General features: G+C 44.2%; 1 protein-coding gene across 7 annotated transcripts in view; it reads left to right on the top strand.

Annotated features, from left to right (window-relative positions):
- The first annotated feature begins 1619 nt into the window (after positions 1 to 1619).
- The window catches only part of FN1 (fibronectin 1), a 68233-nt gene continuing 50328 nt past the window's right edge, over positions 1620 to 19524 (top strand). For all 7 annotated transcript variants that reach the window (XM_045033105.1, XM_045033103.1, XM_045033102.1 and 4 more), the window contains exons 1-10: positions 1620 to 1932; positions 3168 to 3296; positions 4407 to 4544; positions 8992 to 9123; positions 9447 to 9584; positions 12330 to 12485; positions 14267 to 14464; positions 15283 to 15462; positions 17087 to 17263; positions 18837 to 18989. In XM_045033105.1, coding sequence (XP_044889040.1) covers positions 1785 to 1932; positions 3168 to 3296; positions 4407 to 4544; positions 8992 to 9123; positions 9447 to 9584; positions 12330 to 12485; positions 14267 to 14464; positions 15283 to 15462; positions 17087 to 17263; positions 18837 to 18989 — 1549 coding nt within the window. In that variant the 5' untranslated portion in view covers positions 1620 to 1784. The remainder of the gene's footprint in view (positions 1933 to 3167; positions 3297 to 4406; positions 4545 to 8991; positions 9124 to 9446; positions 9585 to 12329; positions 12486 to 14266; positions 14465 to 15282; positions 15463 to 17086; positions 17264 to 18836; positions 18990 to 19524) is intronic.

Here is a 19524-nt window from a genome sequence, read left to right as displayed (position 1 = left end):
CAGCTGTTTGAGGAGTGGCACAAGTGAAGTTCTGTCTAGTTCCCATTGGTGAAGAGAATCATGGCCACAAAGCAAGATTTTTAGGTTGGAGGATGGCTGTGAAGCAAAAGAAAAGAAGGGATCCTCAAGGTCCAGACAAGGATATAGAGGACTGGGGAATTTAAAATAATTCTAACATCTGGCAACCAAACTCAAGTTCAGCAATTAAGATTCACATCTCTGACAAACTCATCTATCTAAGAGGCTCAGCCCTTTTGTTAGCAAAATATTTATTGTTCCAGAGAATTTTATTTCATTGTTTCATTTATTTCAAGGGAGTTAAAAGATGTGTCTTTATTGTTTCTCTCCTCCCCGCCCCCCACAGCTCTCCAATGTTGCCAGGTTTGAGATTTGGATGTTATAAAACTATATAAAAATAGTTCTTGTCCAGTAGTCAAAAGTGAGTCTCAACACTTGGGTCAGAGATAAATAAAGATGGGATGAAAAAAATAGGCAAGCGTTTTAGAATCCCCTCTCCCAAAACCCCACCAAAATATGGATTGTCAGATTTGCTTGTGAACAAAGGGTTTAAAAGGCCAACACAGTTTCCAAGGGAAGTGATGAAAGACCTGTGCCTTGAGTCATTAACACTTGACATAAGGAATCAGAAACTACATTTAGGGTTTCTAATTTGGTGTTGTTTTTTTCCCCTGATTTTTTTTGTTATTTATATTTATGGCTAGTTTCTAGTGATGTGCAAAGTAATGTTTCCCTTGTACTAAATCAGGGGTTCTCAAACTGGGGGTCAGGACCCCTCAGGAGGTTCTGAGGTTATTACATGGGGGGTTGAGAGCTGTCAGCCTCCACCCCAAACCCCACTTTTCCTCCAGCATTTATAATGGTGTTAAATATATACAAATATATTTTTAATTTATGAGGGGGGGTCGCACTCAGAGGCTTGCTGTGTGAAAGGGGTCACCAGTACAAAAGTTTGAGAACCACTGTACTAAATGTTTAATGTCTCAGTTCCCCTATGGATAAGCTTGCAGGGAGTATGAGAAGGTTGGTTTTTTTTTGGGGGGGGTGTTTCTAGTGCCTTTTGTGAACAAGTTTCAAGGCTGCCAAAAATGATGTGGGTGCTTTCAGTGTATACAGTATTTTTTTTTTTTACTAAAGACTGATTTTCACTAGAACTCCCAATACACCGAAGGGAAGGAATAGCCCTGCACTTGCCCCTGGGGAGGGGGACCTCTGATTTGACTTTCCAGCTGTTCCCCACCTCTCATTTCTCAGCATCCTCTGCTTTGCAAAGCTGAGGGAGTGGGAAGGGAGGAGCCAGGATCCGTGCCCCGCCCCCCTCCGCCCCCGGGCTTAGCAAAGTTTCGGGGGAAGTTAGAGAAACCCCCGCCCGTCCCCTGCGCTGAAGCGGCTGCTCCTGCAAGCAGCATCTTTTGTTCGCGGCTGGATGCACACCCCCATGACGTCAGCCAGGAGCCTGGACCAATCAGAGCGGCAAAGGGGTGTCCCGGTGGGGATCCTCCCCCCCCCCCCCGCTGTAGTTATCCCTGCCGGGGGTCCCCGCAGCAGGGGCCTATATAAACCCCCTGGAGCCAGCCGTCCGCCGCTCCTCGCAGGCTGGAGGCGGAGGACGAGCCAGGCAGCAGTGCAGCGGGCTCAGCCAGGTCCTTGTCCCCGTCCCCGAGCAGCGCCCCATGAAAGTTGTTCGCCTTGGGCTTGCAGCGTGAGGAGCCACAAGCCCGCGCCGCTCCCTAGGGCCATTGTTTTTCTCTCGCCAGCCTGTGACGATGCCCAGCAGCCCGGGATGGCTGCAGCTGCTGCTGCTGGTCGCCTTGTGCCTGGGGACAGGGGTGCAAAGCTCGCAACCCAAGACGAGCAAAACCAGGAGGCAAAGTCAACAGATAGTCCAGCCGCAGCCAGGCAGCCAGAACAAACGTGAGTATCTGGGGGCACAGATCCACCGCACAGGGGGGCAGGGACACTGTCACAGACGTTGGGGAGGCTGGGAGCGGGTCCAGGAGTGGACTTTAGAAACCCAGCCAAAATCTCCCGCTGCAGCCCTGGGTGTGTAGGTGCTTTTTGTGCATAGCGAATTCTGTGATAAAAGGGGGTCCAAAGTGATCCCAGTTGTTCCAGCAGCTGGGTCAGATTTTAGCTCCACGCTGCAACAAGCACTAACTAGAGAGAGCGAGGGGCTTGCGGGCGATGCACTGAGTGGCTTGGGGAAAGTTTTCTGTTTGCCTTTGAATGTTTGTGAGTTACACTCTCATGCACCACGGTTCCAGCCCAAGCGGGGTAAATTCTGCCACCCTTCCTTATGCAGTTGATTCTGAGTAGCCCCAGTGGTACTACTCGAGTAAGAATAGCATAATCTGTCCCTGTGTTTTTTGTCATTAAGGCAGAAGTATAGTGTAATGGGATCTGGTTTAGTTGATGAAATGTAGATGCCAGACTTTTATTTGAACTAAACAGCTGCTATTTTCATGTTTCAGTTCTGGGTACATGGTTTTCATTAGAGCCCTTAGTTAAGAAAACCAATAGTTTTATTATTACATGTAATTAAAAATAACCTTAAACACAAAAACACAATTTGGGAGATGTTTGCTGGAACAATTGCAGTTGTCACCTTTGAAAGCGTCTGGGGAACTTGAGGCAGCATCAGGGAAAAACTTCCTGGCACTGAGATCTATCAGGCTGTGAAATGATCTCTCAAGGGATGTGGTGGAAGCCCTGCTGCTTGGCACACTTAGAACTGACCTGGACAAAACACTTGTAAATGTAAACCTGGGAAACAATCCTACAGTGGCTGGAACCTATCCAAAGCCCACTGAAGTCAGTGGCAGTCTTTCCATTGAACTGAATGGAGCTTTGGATCAGGCCCTAGATGAGATTCTGAGTCTGTTAACTCTTTGTTTCAAAGTCTCTCTAAACTCCTGTGCATGTACTGCAGTATTTAATGTGGTGTAGATTGACATTCAGGTGCCTGATCTCACTTTCTCTGTGTGTCCCAAACTCCCATTGTCTCAGTGGGAGTTTTGCATGTGCAAAGAATGCAAGATCAGGACCTAATGGATAGTCCACACATGATTTAACTCTCCTTTTTGACTTTTGTTTGGAGCTCTGTGGTTGAAGGAGGCTAATGTAACCCGAGACTTCCGTTTCTTTTTCAGAGGGCTGTTATGATAATGGGAGATATTATCAGATAAACCAACAATGGGAACGCATATATCTGGGGAACATGCTCATCTGTACCTGCTATGGGGGAAGCAGAGGCTTTAACTGTGAAAGCAAGCCTGAAGGTAAGTTGGTGGGAGTCATGATGAATGACAAATGGGTTGTGAGGCCAATTAAAATAAACAAAAATTATAGACCACAGATCAGATTCTCAGCTCATGTTAATGGGCGTGAAAGTCAATAATGGATTTATGCTCATTTACACTGAGGATCTGGTCTGAGATTTTAAGAGGTGTTCTTCATTAGACATGGGCCTGCAATCAGAACCCTGGGTCCAAATAACAGTCAGCCTGAACTTTGGATCTGAATCTGAACTTTGCAGTCAGCCTCAACTCTATAATGATCTGACCTGGCCCTAGATTTGAAATCCCTAATAATTGCAGAGTACACAACAAATCTGGAGCCAGACTTTTCAGCTCTGACTTCTCTAAACTTTTTATTTGATTGTATGGTCTGTAACTGTTAATATGCATTTCATAGCCTCATGTTGTCAGACTGTTTTTAAAAACATTTTAAAAGTTGACTTTCATTTGCAACTTGTTTCATAGTCCTTCTAAGTTGGATATGAGCGTCCCATAGTTGGGTGTAAGGTTGGAGTAATTATTCTTATACCGATTTATGATTATTTTGATCTCAACTATCTAAGTGTCATAGGGAGACATGGAATAAATTTGGATAAAATTGAGGTTTTGGACAACGGGGATTTTTAAATGTAACAGATATTGGGGGATGTGACCCTGTTTGGGGTAACAGGGACATTTGGATAATCAAACTGAACTTTATTTACTGGGCTGTATTCACTGGTTTGCTCTGGCTGCATTGGGCTGCTCTGGTGATGCAAAGCAGCCATAAACCTATCTTAACTGATGAGATGGTTTATGGCTGTCTTTTGTAGCTGGTGCAGCACAAATCAGCTGATTTGCAGTTGGGTAGGGGGCCTTGTGTGAGCCCTCAGTGCTTGCATGAATTCCACTCTGCCGACTTGCATGCTGCCACACTAATATGTGGCTGTTACTCTTCAGAGAAAACTAGACACATCTGAATTTTCCTGCACAAGGAAAAACAGTGGTGAGGGAGGGAGGGGAATAGGAATGTATGTGGTTTGTATTCTTGCAGTTTGAATGCTACAGCCTGCACCTTAATTCATCCTCACATGGACTTTATTTTCCCCTCAGCTGAAGAAACTTGCTTTGACAAATACACTGGATCTACCTATCGGGTGGGGGAGACTTATGAGCGCCCCAAAGACTCCATGATCTGGGATTGTACCTGCATCGGGGCTGGACGTGGGCGAATTAGCTGCACCATTGCAAGTATGTAACAAAGATATTGAGTGAGCCATTGTTCTTCAGTGTTGTGCATTTTCCAGAGAGGTTGACCTGACAACCCCAAGTGCAGTGTGGATTTGCTTATTACTTAGGAGTATGCGGACTGATGCAAAGCCCACTGAAGTCAATTGGAGGCTTTCCATTGAAAAAGCTCATCCTCTTCCCATGAGTGGTCCCATGGAAGTCAATGGAATTATTTGTGTGAGCAAGGCTGGCAGGATAGGGCCTTTATGAGCAAATGTTCCGATCTACGACATGTTAAAAATAGTGCGATAAGTGTGTTAGTGCCCTGCTAATAGGACCATTATAAAATATTTCAGCTGCTGCATGCTTGTTACAGCTATAAGAAATGCATTGTTGGCAACTCTAGTGGAACAGTGTTTACTCACTGCAGAGAATGAAGGCCAAGTCCTCAGCTGGTGAAAACCAGTATAGCTTCAGTGACATTAGAATCATAGAACTTAAGATCAGAAGGGACCATTATGATCATCTAGTCTGACCTCCCGCAAAATGCAGGCCACAAAAGCTGACCCACCCCCTCTTGAAATAATTCTCTCCCTTGACTCAGCTGTTGCAGTCCCCAAATCCTGGTTTAAAGACTTCAAGTAGCAGGTAATCGTCCAGCAAGCGACCCCTGCCCCATGCTGCGGAGAAAGGCGAAAAACCTCCGGGGCCACTGCCAATCTACCCTGGAGGAAAATTCCTTCCCGACCCCAAATATGGCGATCAGCTGAACCCCGAGCATGCGGGCAAGACTCTCCAGCCAGACACTCGGGAAAAAGACTTTCAATATCCCAACATTGACCCTCGGTACTAATTACCAGTGGCAGCACGTTATTGACCTATTGACTAAATAGTGTTATCCTATCAAACCATTCCCTCCATAAACTTATCAAGCTTAAACTTAAAGCCAGAGAGGTCCTTCGCCCCCACTGTTTCCCTCGGTAGGCTGTTCCAGAATTTCACTCCCCTGATGGTTAGAAACCTTTGTCTAATTTCAAGCCTAAACTTCCCGACTGCCAATTTATATCCATTTGTTCTCATGTCCACATTAGTACTGAGCTGAAATAATTCCTCTCCCTCCCTGGTATTTATCCCTCTGATATATTTAAAGAGAGAAATCATATCTCCTCTCAACCTTCTTTTGGTTAAGGAAAACAAACCGAGCTCCTCAAGTCTCTTTTCATACGACAGGCTTTCCATTCCTCGGATCATTCTAGTGGCCCTTCTTTGTACCCGTTCCAGTTTGAATTCATCCTTCTTAAACATGGGAGACCAAAACTGCACACAGTACTCCAAATGAGGTCTTACCAACGCCTTGTATAACGGGACTAGCACCTCCTTATCTCTACTAGAAATACCTCGCCTAATGCATCCCAAGACCGCATTAGCTTTTTTAACGGCCACATCACATTGCCGACTCATAGTCATCCTGCGATCAACCAGGACTCCGAGGTCCTTCTCCTCTTCCGTTACTTCCAACTGGTGCGTCCCCAGCTTATAACTAAAATTCCTGTTAGTCATCCCTAAATGCATAACCTTACACTTCTCACTATTGAATTTCATCCTATTACTAATACTCCAGTTTACAAGGTCATCCAAATCTCCCTGGAGGATATCCCGATCCTTCTCCGAATTGGCAATACCTCCCAACTTCGTGTCATCCGCAAACTTTATCAGCCCACTCCTACTTTTGGTTCCGAGGTCAGTGATAAATAGATTGAATAAGATCGGACCCAAAACTGAACCTTGAGGAACTCCACTGGTAACCCCCCTCCAACCTGACAGATCACCTCTTCAATACGACCCTCTGCAGTCTCCCCTTTAACCAGTTCCTTATCCACCTCTGGATTTTCATTTCAATCCCCATCTTTTCCAATTTAACCAGTAATTCTTCATGCGGTACCGTATCAAACGCCTTACTGAAATCAAGATATATTAGATCCACCGCATTTCCCTGTGCTGATTTACACCAGCTGAGGATCTGTCCCTTAACGTGGCCTCTGTAGTGACACCCACTCTGAGGGTACATCCACACTACTCGCCAGATTGGCGGGTAGTGATCGATCTATCGGGGATCGATTTATCGTGCCTCGTCTAGACGCGATAAATCGATCCCTGAACGCGCTCCCCGTCGACTCTGGAACTCCACCCGGGCGAGAGACGGAAGTGGAGTCGATGGGGGAGCCGCGGCCTTTGATCCCGCGCCGTGAGGATGGGAGGTAAGTCGATCTAAGATACCTCAACTTCAGCTACGCTATTCTCATAGCTGAAGTTGTGCATCTTAGATTGATTTCCCCTCCCCCCCCCCCAATGTAGACCAGGCCTTAGAGTCTATGTGCTGGAGATTTGGCCGGCCAGGTTGTGATCTCTCAGACCATTCACAACGTGCTTCTTACCCATTCTGCTTCTCCTGTCTTGGCTTCCTCACCATCCCCTCCCCTCTGTTCTCTTCTCACCCTTTCATTTTGTTGCCTCTCCATCTGGAGCGCCTTTCCTTTGAGTTGTTGGGTCACTCTTTAAGTCACCTGCTAACCACTTCTCTTTAGCTCCTGGTTTAGACTCTGTCTGCAAAACAGTTTCTGCTACTGCAGATGAAGAGCACTTGGTACATTTGGGCTTAGATTTCCCAGTCCCTATGCTGTCTTTGCGAAGCACAGCTTTATTGCGTCTTTAACACAACAGCTGGTTTGGTTTGATTTGCAATTTATTTGCAACATGCAGCGCTGCATTTTTCCCACAGGACACCAGACATGAACTCTCAGTAGTGGATGGAAGGAAATCCTGCGAAGGTTGAGGGGCTAGTTCTGCCCTGCATTCAGTGGAGTTGCATTGGGCATGGCTGAGTTTGGCCCAGAATCAGAAATGGGAGATTTCCAGTTCAAGATGTTAAATGATTGTTAAGCTCTGGCTTCCATTTCCTCATCATGGATTTGATCCAAAGCCCACTGAAGGCAGTGGAAAGATTCCTCTGATTGCAGTTGGCTTTGAATCAGTTGTCATATCACTGCTACTGCTCAGATTGTTTGGTCATTTTAGGAATTAGACCAAGGTCATGCTCCTCTTAATCTTGATCAGTGCTATGATCCTTATCCATTCAGACTCAGCCCTTGCAATACTCCACTTGCTGTTCTGTCGGCAAATGGATCTGTGCTAACTAGTGGATCCAAAATGTATTTATTACAAATCCATCTGATCATAACACTGCCATGCAGGTCTTTGAATCGGCCTACAGTATGTCAGCGCATTGAATTTTAGATTTAGCTGGATTAATATCATATTATCAACTATAAGGTCCGTCCCCTTCAGATCTCTTTGTTCTGTAAATTCTGGCTAGTGCTTTTGGGTCTCCTGGTTCTAGGCAATTCAACAGGCCTAAGTTGAGCTAGTTGAAAAACCAGTTTCTTTAAAAGTTGTGAACAACAATTTATTTGAAAATTTTAAACTTTTGTGGGAATGTCTAAATGAAATAAAAGTTCGTTTTGATTTGGCTCCAAAGTTTTCATTTCAATTAAACTCGAAGAAAAAGTTTTGGTTTGGTTTTTAAAAACTGAAATAGAACAAAAAATTGTAAACTTAAACAAAATGAAAAATGCGATTTGAAATTGAAAAAAAATTGAATTTCTTTTCTTTAGCAATTTCCCACCACAAAGCCTAATGAATTCATTAAAAGAAGATGTTTTTCTGCAAAAAAATAATAATTTTTTTTTGATGAAACACCAAAGTCTCACCTGAGTGCTGTGGGTGACTGAGGAACTTCAGAAAGCATTAATGACTCTTCTGTTTGGAACTCTCTTTCTTTGACATTCAAGGAATCGCCTCCCTTTGACAATAATTGTCAGCCAGCTGGAATGAGGGTGGTCTAGCTTAGTGGGTAGAGCAGAGATCGGGCCCCAAGGACTGGGATTGGAGCTGGAGTCAGCAGCTAAAGCCAAGGGTCAAACTGGAGGGCGGGAACCAGATACCAGAGCCGAGTGTCAAGTGAGAGTCAGTAGTCAAGAGCCAAGGGCCAGGTCAAACCAGACGGCAGGAATTGGAGCAAGCAGGGTAGAAGGCAAGGAGGGGTTCAAGGCAGATAAGGCAGGCGTAGGGATGGTGGTGGGCATGCACATCAAATAGCCAGTAAATTGCTGCTGCTGGTTTAAGAGCCGGCCTGCTGGTGCCTGCAGCCAATCAGGCAGCCTGCTGCAGGCCAGCTATACTGATGAGGCTGCCTGGAGATTAGCTCTGCTGCAGGCCCTGATTCCCTGACAATAAATCTTTTCCTCTTAGAATTTATCTTCACTAAAAGTTCATCTCACATTGACTTGGGATGCCTGAAAAGGATGCTGTTTAAACGACAGGGGATTGGATTGTTTGCTATTCTACAGTGAATATACACAGGCCTAATTCTCAACTAGGTGATGACTAACCCATTTTCTGTTTCCCACAGATCGGTGCCATGAAGGGGGTCAGTCCTATAAGATTGGCGATACCTGGCGCAGACCACACGAGACGGGTGGCTACATGTTAGAATGTGTGTGTCTGGGCAACGGGAAAGGGGAATGGACCTGCAAGCCTCTAGGTATGTAGTGGTTTGGCACATTTCTTTGAGAGATCAGGCCTCAGAAGTATTTAACAGATGTCATTAAAGAATCCTATATTAAAACAAAGGTTGCTAATTTGTGCTGATTCAGGCCTTTAGCCTGCTCTAACTTAGCCTGCTGCAGTGGCAGTGTCTACTTTTTTTTCTGGCAGCCTCCTCCCATCTACCAATATGGGAAGGCAAAGGTGGTCATGACCCCCTGACACCTGTTTGTGACTCCCAGGGGGTTGCCATCCCCAGGATGAGAGCCCCTGGTTTTTAGAAATATTTAAAACAAACCCTGTCATCCTCCATTCCCACAGCTGAGAGATGCTACGATAACACTGCCGGGACATCCTATGTTGTCGGTGAGACCTGGGAGAAGCCCTACCAAGGCTGGATGATGGTGGACTGCACTTGCTTAGGCGAAGGCAATGGACATATCACCTGTACCTCCAGGAGTACGTATCGATTTCTCTTGCCAACGTATTAACGCCACGCAGAATGGCAGGTGCACTTCATTCTGCTGAAGCTCAGGTTCTAAAATGATGCCTTTTCCTATCCTTTCTTTGGGGCCCAGAATGCATAAGCTAAGACACTTAAAGTAAGACAGAGAAAAAGGAAGACAACTTCAAGTATGTGGTGTGCTTGATATTACATAGAGAAGTAGGTGGCGTATTGGATTTCACCAAAACAAATTGTATGGGGTGACCAGATCAAACTGTAACATAAGAATGGGTCACAAGCAAAAATTTGCAAATGGCATTTGCCATATCCTGTTCTGGAATCCCATACCTCCTTGTGGATACATTGTGGAGTTAGCTCTCTGTGCAGGTGATAAGTGGTTATGTTGTTGGGGCCATGCTGTGCTTTATACAGCCTTTTTTGGGGAAATATTCCTATAGGCTAAATGGCTCTAGTGGGTCAAATTATGCACTGATTTATACTCCACATATCCCACAGGAAGTCCATGGAATTGTGCAGAGTTACAGACCTTACACAGTTTGGCCCAGAATTGCCCCCATGGAGAGAGAAGGTGCTTTTAAAGGGAAATTGTTCCCTGGTTTATCTTTCTTGAGGTTCTGGTATTATTAACAAATCCAAAAATTCCTGCAGAGCTCTAAAAATGCAGGGTTTGCCGTTTTTTAACATAATCTAGTCCATCTGAAAGCCAAAACAATGATTATTTAGTCTAATGCTTTGTCTGCGCTGAGGATTTGGTAATGGTGTGAACCTTGAGTGTAAATACTTTGCAATTGTGCAAAGATCTTTTAACACCAGCACATCACTTTTCCACTCCAACTTTGTACCAGTGCAACTATATTGTTGCAAAATATCCCAATGGGTTGGCCTATAAAATGTAGATGGGGCCTTTACAAGTGACTTCTGCTTATTACCTTCTCTTTTAGTATGACTGTTCTATAAAACAAGCTCCACTATGCAGCTATGACAATATGTACCAGCTGTACATCTGCCCCAAGGTAATTTGACCTGGTCTCTTGTACCTTTGTTATACAGGTTTTGAGATCTTTCTCTGTAGCCTTTAAATGGCCTCATGCCCAGTTGCCTTGAGATATAAAGCTAATAGCTTTTTGCTAATATAAACAATAGAAATGTAAAGAACTAAAACTCAGAGGTTTGGGATTAAAGTCGAAGTTCTGGAGAGAGGTAGTCAAGAAATAAGCTATGAAACAAAACCAGCCGGGACCATTTCAGCTCTGTTTGAAAACACGGGGGGGTGGGAATAATTAACTGTCAAATGGGAAAGGACAAAGCAGAAAGAGAACATGTTATGTGCAAGCTTCAAAGTTACTATAATCAATAAAAACAATTAGGCAGTGTCTTTCATCTCACCGTTCTGGAGTCTGCTGGTGGACCTTAGAGGAAATTGCAACCTATTCATTTTTTTTCCAATAATGGGTTTTGCTTCCAGAATGGAATCACATAGATAAATACATTGTCTAAATATAAAATGATAGTTGTGGCCCACGTAGTAGTGTAAGTACTGATGTGTGGATAAAATATAAGTATTATGGGCAAGATTTTCCAAAGTAACTAGTGATTTGGGTGCCTACATTCTTGGGTGCCCATCCTGAGACACCTGCTCTTCTGAGGGCAAGTGTCCACATTTTCATATACATATAAATACATTATCAGCCCTGTAGCCACTTACCACTTTCTTGGTATAGACACAGCCCTGTGTCATTTTATCTACTGTGGTTTCTTAATGTGTTTGCCACATGTTAGTTTTTGACCCAAGGTACCCTAGCTCAATGGCAATCTGAAGTGATGCGTACCTCATTCCACAGTTGTTCATAGAGTAGATGAAAGCGTTTTTGACCCATGATTAAATGTGAGTCATTGTATCGAGTTGCTGTTGCATGTGAGGGTAAAATGCTGTAATGAAAGAAGAATGAGTTAATCCATGTGGCTCTGCGTGCAGCTAGAAGTAGTTTATTATGCTATCATTTGAACCTATTTGCTCAGTTCATCATGGGTGGTAGATTATTTAAAGACAGGATTCCCAGACACACATGTGAAACTTCCATTAACTATAATGGCAGTTGCTTGCATATTTCTTGGTGAAGAATTTGACCCAAAGATATTGCCTATCAAACAGGATTTAGATCCTTCCATGTGAAATAGGCCCATGAGGTTCAACTGGGCCCTGTCTACAGCATGCAATGACCATGCTAAGAAACTGTTTAGAATTAAGCAACATTAAAACTGGTTTCAGCTTAGCAGGATTTTCCCCACAATATGGACAAGGAACAAGGTGCTTAAAACAGTTTTGAAAACTATTAGCAAGAGTGGGCAGTAACCCAGGAGTTGGTTTCACATTCTGCCTTGTCCACACTGGGAGCAAAAAGGTGCTATCCGAAAGAATGTTTAAAATCACTGGGTGAAATCCTTTACCATTGAAATCAATGGGAGTTTTGCCATTGACTTCCATGGGACCAGGATTTCATCCAATGTTTTAGAATCGCTTCCCAGCACGTGCCTTTCTGCAATAGAGTCAGGGCTTGAAAGCATGTGGATACCTTGGTAGGGGTGATGGAGCTTGGTAGTGGAAGACGAACTGTACTGTGGAAGGTTAGTCATGGAATATCAACAAAGGACCTTTGCTTTTGTGATGGGCATGCTGCTAAATATAGGAAAAACTAAGCCTTGCTTCCTTTGTTATAAATGTTTCCTTTCCTCTGCAGATCGGTGCAATGATCAGGACACCAAGACTTCGTACAGAATTGGTGATACCTGGAGCAAGAAGGATAACCGAGGAAACCTGCTTCAGTGCATCTGCACTGGTAATGGCAGAGGCGAGTGGAAATGTGAAAGGCATTCGGCTGTGCAAACTGGCATTGGTAAGTGGTAAATCTTATTGGTAAGTGGGGGCATTGAACAGTACAAATCACACACAAAAGGTTTTGTGCTAAATCACACAACACTGATTTAGGCAAAAATCTTGTCAAAGTTAACAAGAGTTTTGCGAGAGGAAGATCTGACATATATAAGGTCAAAATTTGACAGGAGATTATCGTCTTTTGTGCATGTGGAAATGACTGAATTCATTTACACAGTTTGCATGCACAAAAGAGGTTTGCACATGCAGATTAGAACATGTGCATGTTCAAAGGTGCCAAAAAATAGCATGCACAGATTTATGGACCTAAAAATATAGGCTATATCTTGAAAATGTGCCACTTTGGGTTAATATTTTTGAAATAGAATATCAGGTTTGGAAGGGACCCTCAGAAGGTCATCTAGTCCAAGCCCTGGCTCAAAGCAGGACCATCCCTATCTAAATCCCCAAATGGCCTCCTCAAGGATTGAGCTCACAACCCTGGGTTTAGCAGGCCAATGTGCAAGCCACTGAGCTATAGGCTTTCTACAGGGTAACTTGCTTTAAATGTCCTGAATTTAAACTTTAATATCTTGTATCTGTCAGAAGTTAAATATTCTTCTGGCAAGATAAACACATCCACTTATGCTCAAACTTTAATATGTAGAAATGTCAACAAGGCACTTGTGTATTAAATAAATTGTATTTTGTATATCAGATCCTTTGTGATTTTCGGTATGGTGTTTATTTAGTTTCATGGTATTCACTGTCCTCTGTCCTAGGTTTATAGCAAAATATTCAGCTTCTAAAGCCCTTCTTAATATAGGTTCTTTGTCCTTTTAACGACCTAGTTCTACTTTTAATGTGTAAATCTAGCTTTTCCCCTGGGGTGGGTATACTAGGTTTTGTGCTAATAATTTCCTACTCTTGCTACCACCAGTTCCACTCTGTGGTGGGAATGCTGGTATAGACAGACCCCAGGAAACCTCTAGCACTCAAAGAGCGGAGTTCTGAGCAGGTCTAAACCACACTGTGCTTTTAAAACTCCAGTGGTTGTCAAAGCCTTGCCTATACTTTTGCTCCCATATTGGCTGTTGCAGGCGGAGCTAAATTGGTGGTAGGATAAGTGGGAAATTTTAGCCAAATTTCCAAGTGCAGAAGAGGCCTCTGAGTCTCTTCCCATCTTACTCTTAACTAAAGCTGGTTGAAAATTTTCCTTTGAGAATATTTTTTGTCGGAAAACGGCGTTTTCATAAATAGACGTTTCATGAAAAAACTGGTTTCTTTTGAGATTTTTCAGTTTTTTGGTGGAAAAACTGGGAAAAAGAAACCAATCCACCCAGTTTTTCAGTTTGGGTTTTTTTCCTCCTCCTTTTCTTTCTTCATTGGTTTCAGTTTTTGATTTCAGTTTGTCATCCAGAACAGCAAAACATTTTCATAGGAAACTTTAATTATTTTTTTTTACAATTTTGTGGGTTTTTTCCCCCCCCAACATTTCCTGTGGAAAAACAACTCATATTTTTTGACCTCCTCTAGTCACAGTTGTTGGCTGTGCAGTCGCTCTTGTTGGGGAGGGTCATTAGCGTGGCAAGAGATTTTTTTTTTTTAAATGTTGAAATTTACTAATTGAAGTGCAAACAAATGTTATGAAAATGGAAAGCGATTAATAAAAATAGCTGCAGATAATTATGCCTAAGAAAGTTAAATGTTAACATCATAGCACTTAACCTAGATTTTCTGTTCCTTACTTTTGGATTTAAAGCCTGCTGCTTATTCCCTCCTTTCTAACATTTTCTGCCTTAGGATCTGGATCCTCAACCTTCACAGATGTACGAACTGCGCTTTACCAGCCCCAGCCTCAGCCGCAGCCGCAGCCGTATGGTCACTGTGTTACTGACAGTGGGGTGGTGTATTCTCTTGGGATGCAGTGGCTCAAGACACAGGGCAGCCAACAGATGCTTTGTACTTGCCTTGGCAATGGTGTCAGCTGCCAGGAGACAGGTATGAGCTTTTCTTTTAATGCTCACACCTAGACAAATCAGGGCCCCAGTGCAGCAAAGCACTGAGCCAGAGCGTAGCTTTAACTATGTGAATGGTCCCATGGAAGTCAGTGTTTCAGCGCTTTGCGGGATTGGGACCAACATGCAAAAGGAGCTTAACTACATAATTGATCCTGATACAAAGCCCACTGAAGTCACTGGAAAGAGTCGCACTGACTTCAGTGCATCAGGCGCTAAGAGAATTTCAGCTGTTGTTTTCACTTGTAGTGAAGCCCAGTTTCTAAAGACCTAACGTGTCTGAATGTTCATGGCTCCTATGTGTATTGAGGGGAGAGAAAACCCCATGGGGGTTTTTGTCCTTCACTAGAAAGTAGGATCCTGGGGAATGTATAAGAAGGGTGCTCTGAAGAGCAGGCAAAATGAGGAACAGCAAGGGGCTTGGAGAAGGCAAAGGAAAGAATCAGAATTTCTTCCTGGTTTTGATTATTTGGGGCCTGGTTCTATAGGACAGAAGTGACTCCCATTTTGTTACATACATACGGCAGTGGGAGAATAAAGCCATGGGATGCAGAATTACCGTAGCCACTTTATTCAAACTAAGTTGCAGCAGTGTGTTTTGGGGGGAGGATGTAGGTTGAATGAGGATGTTACAGGGCTAGAGCCTCAGCTGGTATAAAATTGGCCTGGGACAATTGAAGTCAGTGCCATTTATACCAGCTGAGGATCTGGTCCAGAGAAGCTAGAGTTATTTTGGGGCACAAAGAACTGGAGTGGGGACATTGAGTCGTAATGTAACGTTGTGCATTGCTTGGTTTAAAGCTGTGACCCAAACCTATGGTGGCAATTCTAATGGGGAACCATGTGTTCTGCCATTCACCTATGGTGGGAGGACTTTCTATTCTTGCACCACGGAAGGTCGTTCGGATGGTCACTTCTGGTGCAGCACAACCTCCAACTTCGAACAGGACAACCGATACTCCTTTTGTACTGGACAAAATGGTAAGCTTGTCTAGAGAAATATATTGGGGAAAAATAGGTTGAATTTCCAGTATCTGGGTATGGTGAATATATCTGGGCCAGATTTAGCTGGTCTAAACGGACACAGCTCCACTGAAGCTGCTGATTGCACCATCTGAAGATAAGATGAAAATGACAGCTCTGCAGATTACAGTTAGAGCGTGAATAGTTCTTGTGAACATGTTCCCCATCTTCCCTGCATCTTGCAAACATTAAACTCCCAACCCTGGGATGTGGAGAAGGTGTCAATTACCCTGGTGAAGTAGGAGCAGCCAGGGAAAAAGGAGGAGATGATGAGACGACATGTTTATCCTTTTGCCCTGGAGGGTTTTCTTTAACTGGCTAGCGAGGGCCTCCTCCTGTATTATTGTATGGGAAAGGGCCCAGATCAGCATTTTTATTTAAGAAACTCTGTGTTCTATCGCTCTCCCTGCTTGACCTTAAAAATGAAGCTGTTAACCAGAGTATAGCTCACTGTCTGTGACCCAAGGGACCTTTAGACCTCTCTTGGCTGGTTGAATTTCAATCAATCAGACAAGAGCCCTGGTCCATATTAGGCCATGAGGGTAGGACACTGCTTGGAGACTCGTCTGTGCAATCCTCTGATGTCACTCCCTCAATCCTGACTCCCCAGTCAGGTTGCCTTATATAGCAGCAATCCTAATCTGCCACTGGGAAGGGGTGTTGTGTATTGGTAGATTTAGTAAAGTGGTAAAATACTACTTCTCAGATCTGTCGTTTTTGAGCAGCGTTTCACTCGCATGGGTTTGTTTGTTTTTTAAATATCTTCTGGTTCCTTCAAGATGAGACTCTAGATCCCTTTCCATCATGTCACATTTGTTCTATTTTAAGAGAATTCGTGGAATTCAGCTGCTGTGAATTGCATTGGTGATAGGTGTCTAAGAGATCCCTATTGCTCCACTATGGGCTGGGAAAATCTCAATATAGGAGGACGCAAGCAAAGGCTTCATTCTTCCTGGCTATTTGTACATCATTGAGTTACAACTGTTTCCTAAGGGCTGAGGTTTTATTTAAAGTCCTTGGTCACAGCCCAGCTCTCACTTAAATCCATCCAGCCCCATTTACTTTTGTGGGGTTGTACAGCTGTCATAGAACGGAGAGAATATTTGACTCACTGGATCAGCTCCCTCATCCTACTCCTCTTTGTTCCTGACGACTCGGTTGGTTGCAATGAAACTCTAAAGCAGACCTCAGATGATCCTCTCTGCCAGGGGAATCTGTGGGCATTGTGGAGCTGCTGTTACGATTCCAGTGCCAATGCCTTCCCTGGCACATCAGGCTTATGTCGGATTTCCCTACTCCTCTATGATTCCCGTGGCCAGGCCCACTCTTTCCACATCTGTGCATGGGGGATGGTGGGTGCTTTCTGGTTTTGCAAATTCCTTGAATGTGGACCAACTTTTCACAAGGTTTACATTTACATGATTAAATTAGTCTCCGTCAGAAAAGAGGGTTAAGGGTACTCTGGTGAGGGGGCACATGCGAACTGAGGGTCCGTGCTATGTTCTGAAACACCTCCTGGATCCTCTGAGGAGAATGCCGGCTCAGATACTTCTCTTTCTTTTACTCCTCCTGCTTTCTGTAGTTCTGGTCCAAACCCGGGGTGGCAACTCCAATGGTGCCTTGTGCCACTTCCCCTTCCTGTACAACAACCGCAATTACACTGATTGTACTTCTGAGGGACGGAAAGACAACATGAAGTGGTGTGGAACCACCCAGAACTACGATGCCGACCAGAAGTTTGGTTTCTGCCCTATGGCTGGTAAGTTGTGGATGGTGGTGCTGGATGGGAAGATCTCTGGCTGGTCTCTGTTCAAGACCAGTCATTGAGGTTTCTGTTTAAGACCAGTGGTTCTCAGACTGTGGCCCATGAAATGCAATTGGGATGTGGAGCCCTTCCAGGTGTCCACTGAGCTGCATCCGTCACTGTGGTGAACTTTCAGTCATTAGTGGCTTCCAGGTAGCTGTAGTCCAATCCAGGTTTCTCCTAGGGCTTCTAAAGGTGTTTTTTGACCAGTGACTTTGGTATTGCAAATAGAAAGAGAATTTTGGGCCAGATCCTCAGCCGGTGTAAATTGGCATAGCTTCATTGACGTCAGTGGCACTATAGAGGTTTACCGTTACGGATGACCCCGTGCTTCTAACATCAGTCTGTTACCGTGGCAATTATGCAGGTCTCAGTTTATGCCAGTCTCAGTGATGTCAAAAGGAGTTGTGTGTGTTTAGATCTAAGGCAGTGGAAAACGCTAGCACTTCCTGCAAGATCAGAACACAAGGCAGCTATCAGAACCCATTTTAAACAGCAAACCTTTTATAACTCAATAGCTCCCATGCTATGTTTGCCCATGTGCATACAATTCAGTATGGAGCAAATAGAACTAGGAATACTTTACACTTATAGCAGTGCCTTTTATGTGAGAATCTCAATATCGTAACAAACATTAACTGAACACCACCGCACCCCTGTGACGTAGGTGGCAGATACAAGGATCATTCCACCCGCCACTGAAATGCAGCCACCTCTGGGATGGAACCCAGCACGTGTTAAACAGCACAGGAATGAGATGTGACACTTTAAGACATGAAGTGGCAAAAAAGAGTACCACATCTAATTGAAAATGTGAAGGCAATTTTATGTCAGCAATTTTATGTCCAAACTGTGTTGGAATTCGGCCAGGACATAAAATCCTTTAGAAAAGGTCATTTAGGTGAAAGTATAGGACTAGGTCCTCGGCTGATGTATGTTGCCATACCTCCAAAGACTTCAGCAGAGCTACAGCAGCTGAGGGTCTGGCCCATGATTTTCCTTTGGACGGTGATGAACGTATATTTTGGTAGGAGGCTTGTAACAAAAGACATTTTCCTCCACTCCTGTCTACCAAAAAGTAAAGTGACAATTAGGTGATAGTTTCCTCTTTCTTGTGGTCCTTTAAAGGCAACATGGCTGGGTCTTCACTCCCTTTGTGCCTTGCACAGATATTTACATCTGTGTAAAGTGAGTAGCCAGAAGTGGTGGGTTTTACACCCACTTTGCACAGCCATCCATAACTACACAGTCTGCAAAGCAGCGGGGCATTACACCCAGTCTCTGTAGTTAGAGTCTAACAGGTTTGGAGGTAGAAAGACCTGATTTAGAGTGAATAAACTAATGTCAGGGACTTGCATTTAGAGAACATCAGCACCTAGTGAAAGTGGGATTTGGAAACCTAGTGAGGTCGTAAACCCCCCACATCAGCGTATGGAGCCTGGAGCACTGTGGGAATGTGTATAGCGGATTATATGAATGTTTGTGCTCATTGTAACTCTAACTAAAACCCCTCACACTTCTTGAACAGCCCATGAGGAAATCTGCACAACCAATGAAGGTGTCATGTACCGTGTTGGAGACCAGTGGGACAAACAGCACGACATGGGCCATATGATGAGATGCACTTGCGCCGGAAATGGCCGTGGCGAATGGACCTGCATTGCGTACTCCCAGCTTAGAGGTATGTGTCTTAATTTATGCAGCAAGGTCCTGATCCAATTCTTGTTGAAGTCAAAGGGATTCTTTCCACGGACTTCATTGGGAATTAGAGCAGCCCCCCAAAACGATTCTTCTTCAGCAGGTCTCACTTGTGGAGGCCAGGAGGGATATTTGTACAAAGATCCAGATGTTGTTTACATTCAGGAATAGCGCCAATTCAGCACTCACTAAACCTCGATTAGCTTGATCAACGCACAGCCCTGCATTCTCTTGCTTACATTTAAGGGTCCGAACCATTGCAGCTACTCTGGTTGCTGAATTGAAGCTATTCTGTGCAAAGCCCCAGGCCAGTCTGGAGCTTGAAGGCAGGGTTAAAGGGCAGTGCAGTCTTGTTTTGCTATTTTGCAGTGCGTTTTTTAATTCCTCTGTGTAGGATGAATTACCTTTGCAGGCTAATCTGTATGAAAAGTTGGCAGGACAGTACTGAGATTTCTTCTAAGCAGCCCAAGTGGGGAAGTGCTTAGACAGCACCAAAAAAGAGGACTTCAAAGGGGAGA

The sequence above is a fragment of the Mauremys mutica genome, chromosome 10 (assembly GCF_020497125.1).
Source record: "Mauremys mutica isolate MM-2020 ecotype Southern chromosome 10, ASM2049712v1, whole genome shotgun sequence".
NCBI lineage: Eukaryota > Metazoa > Chordata > Testudines > Geoemydidae > Mauremys > Mauremys mutica.
Note: the sequence above shows the minus strand (reverse complement) of the source record. Positions and strands in the feature narration are given on the sequence as shown.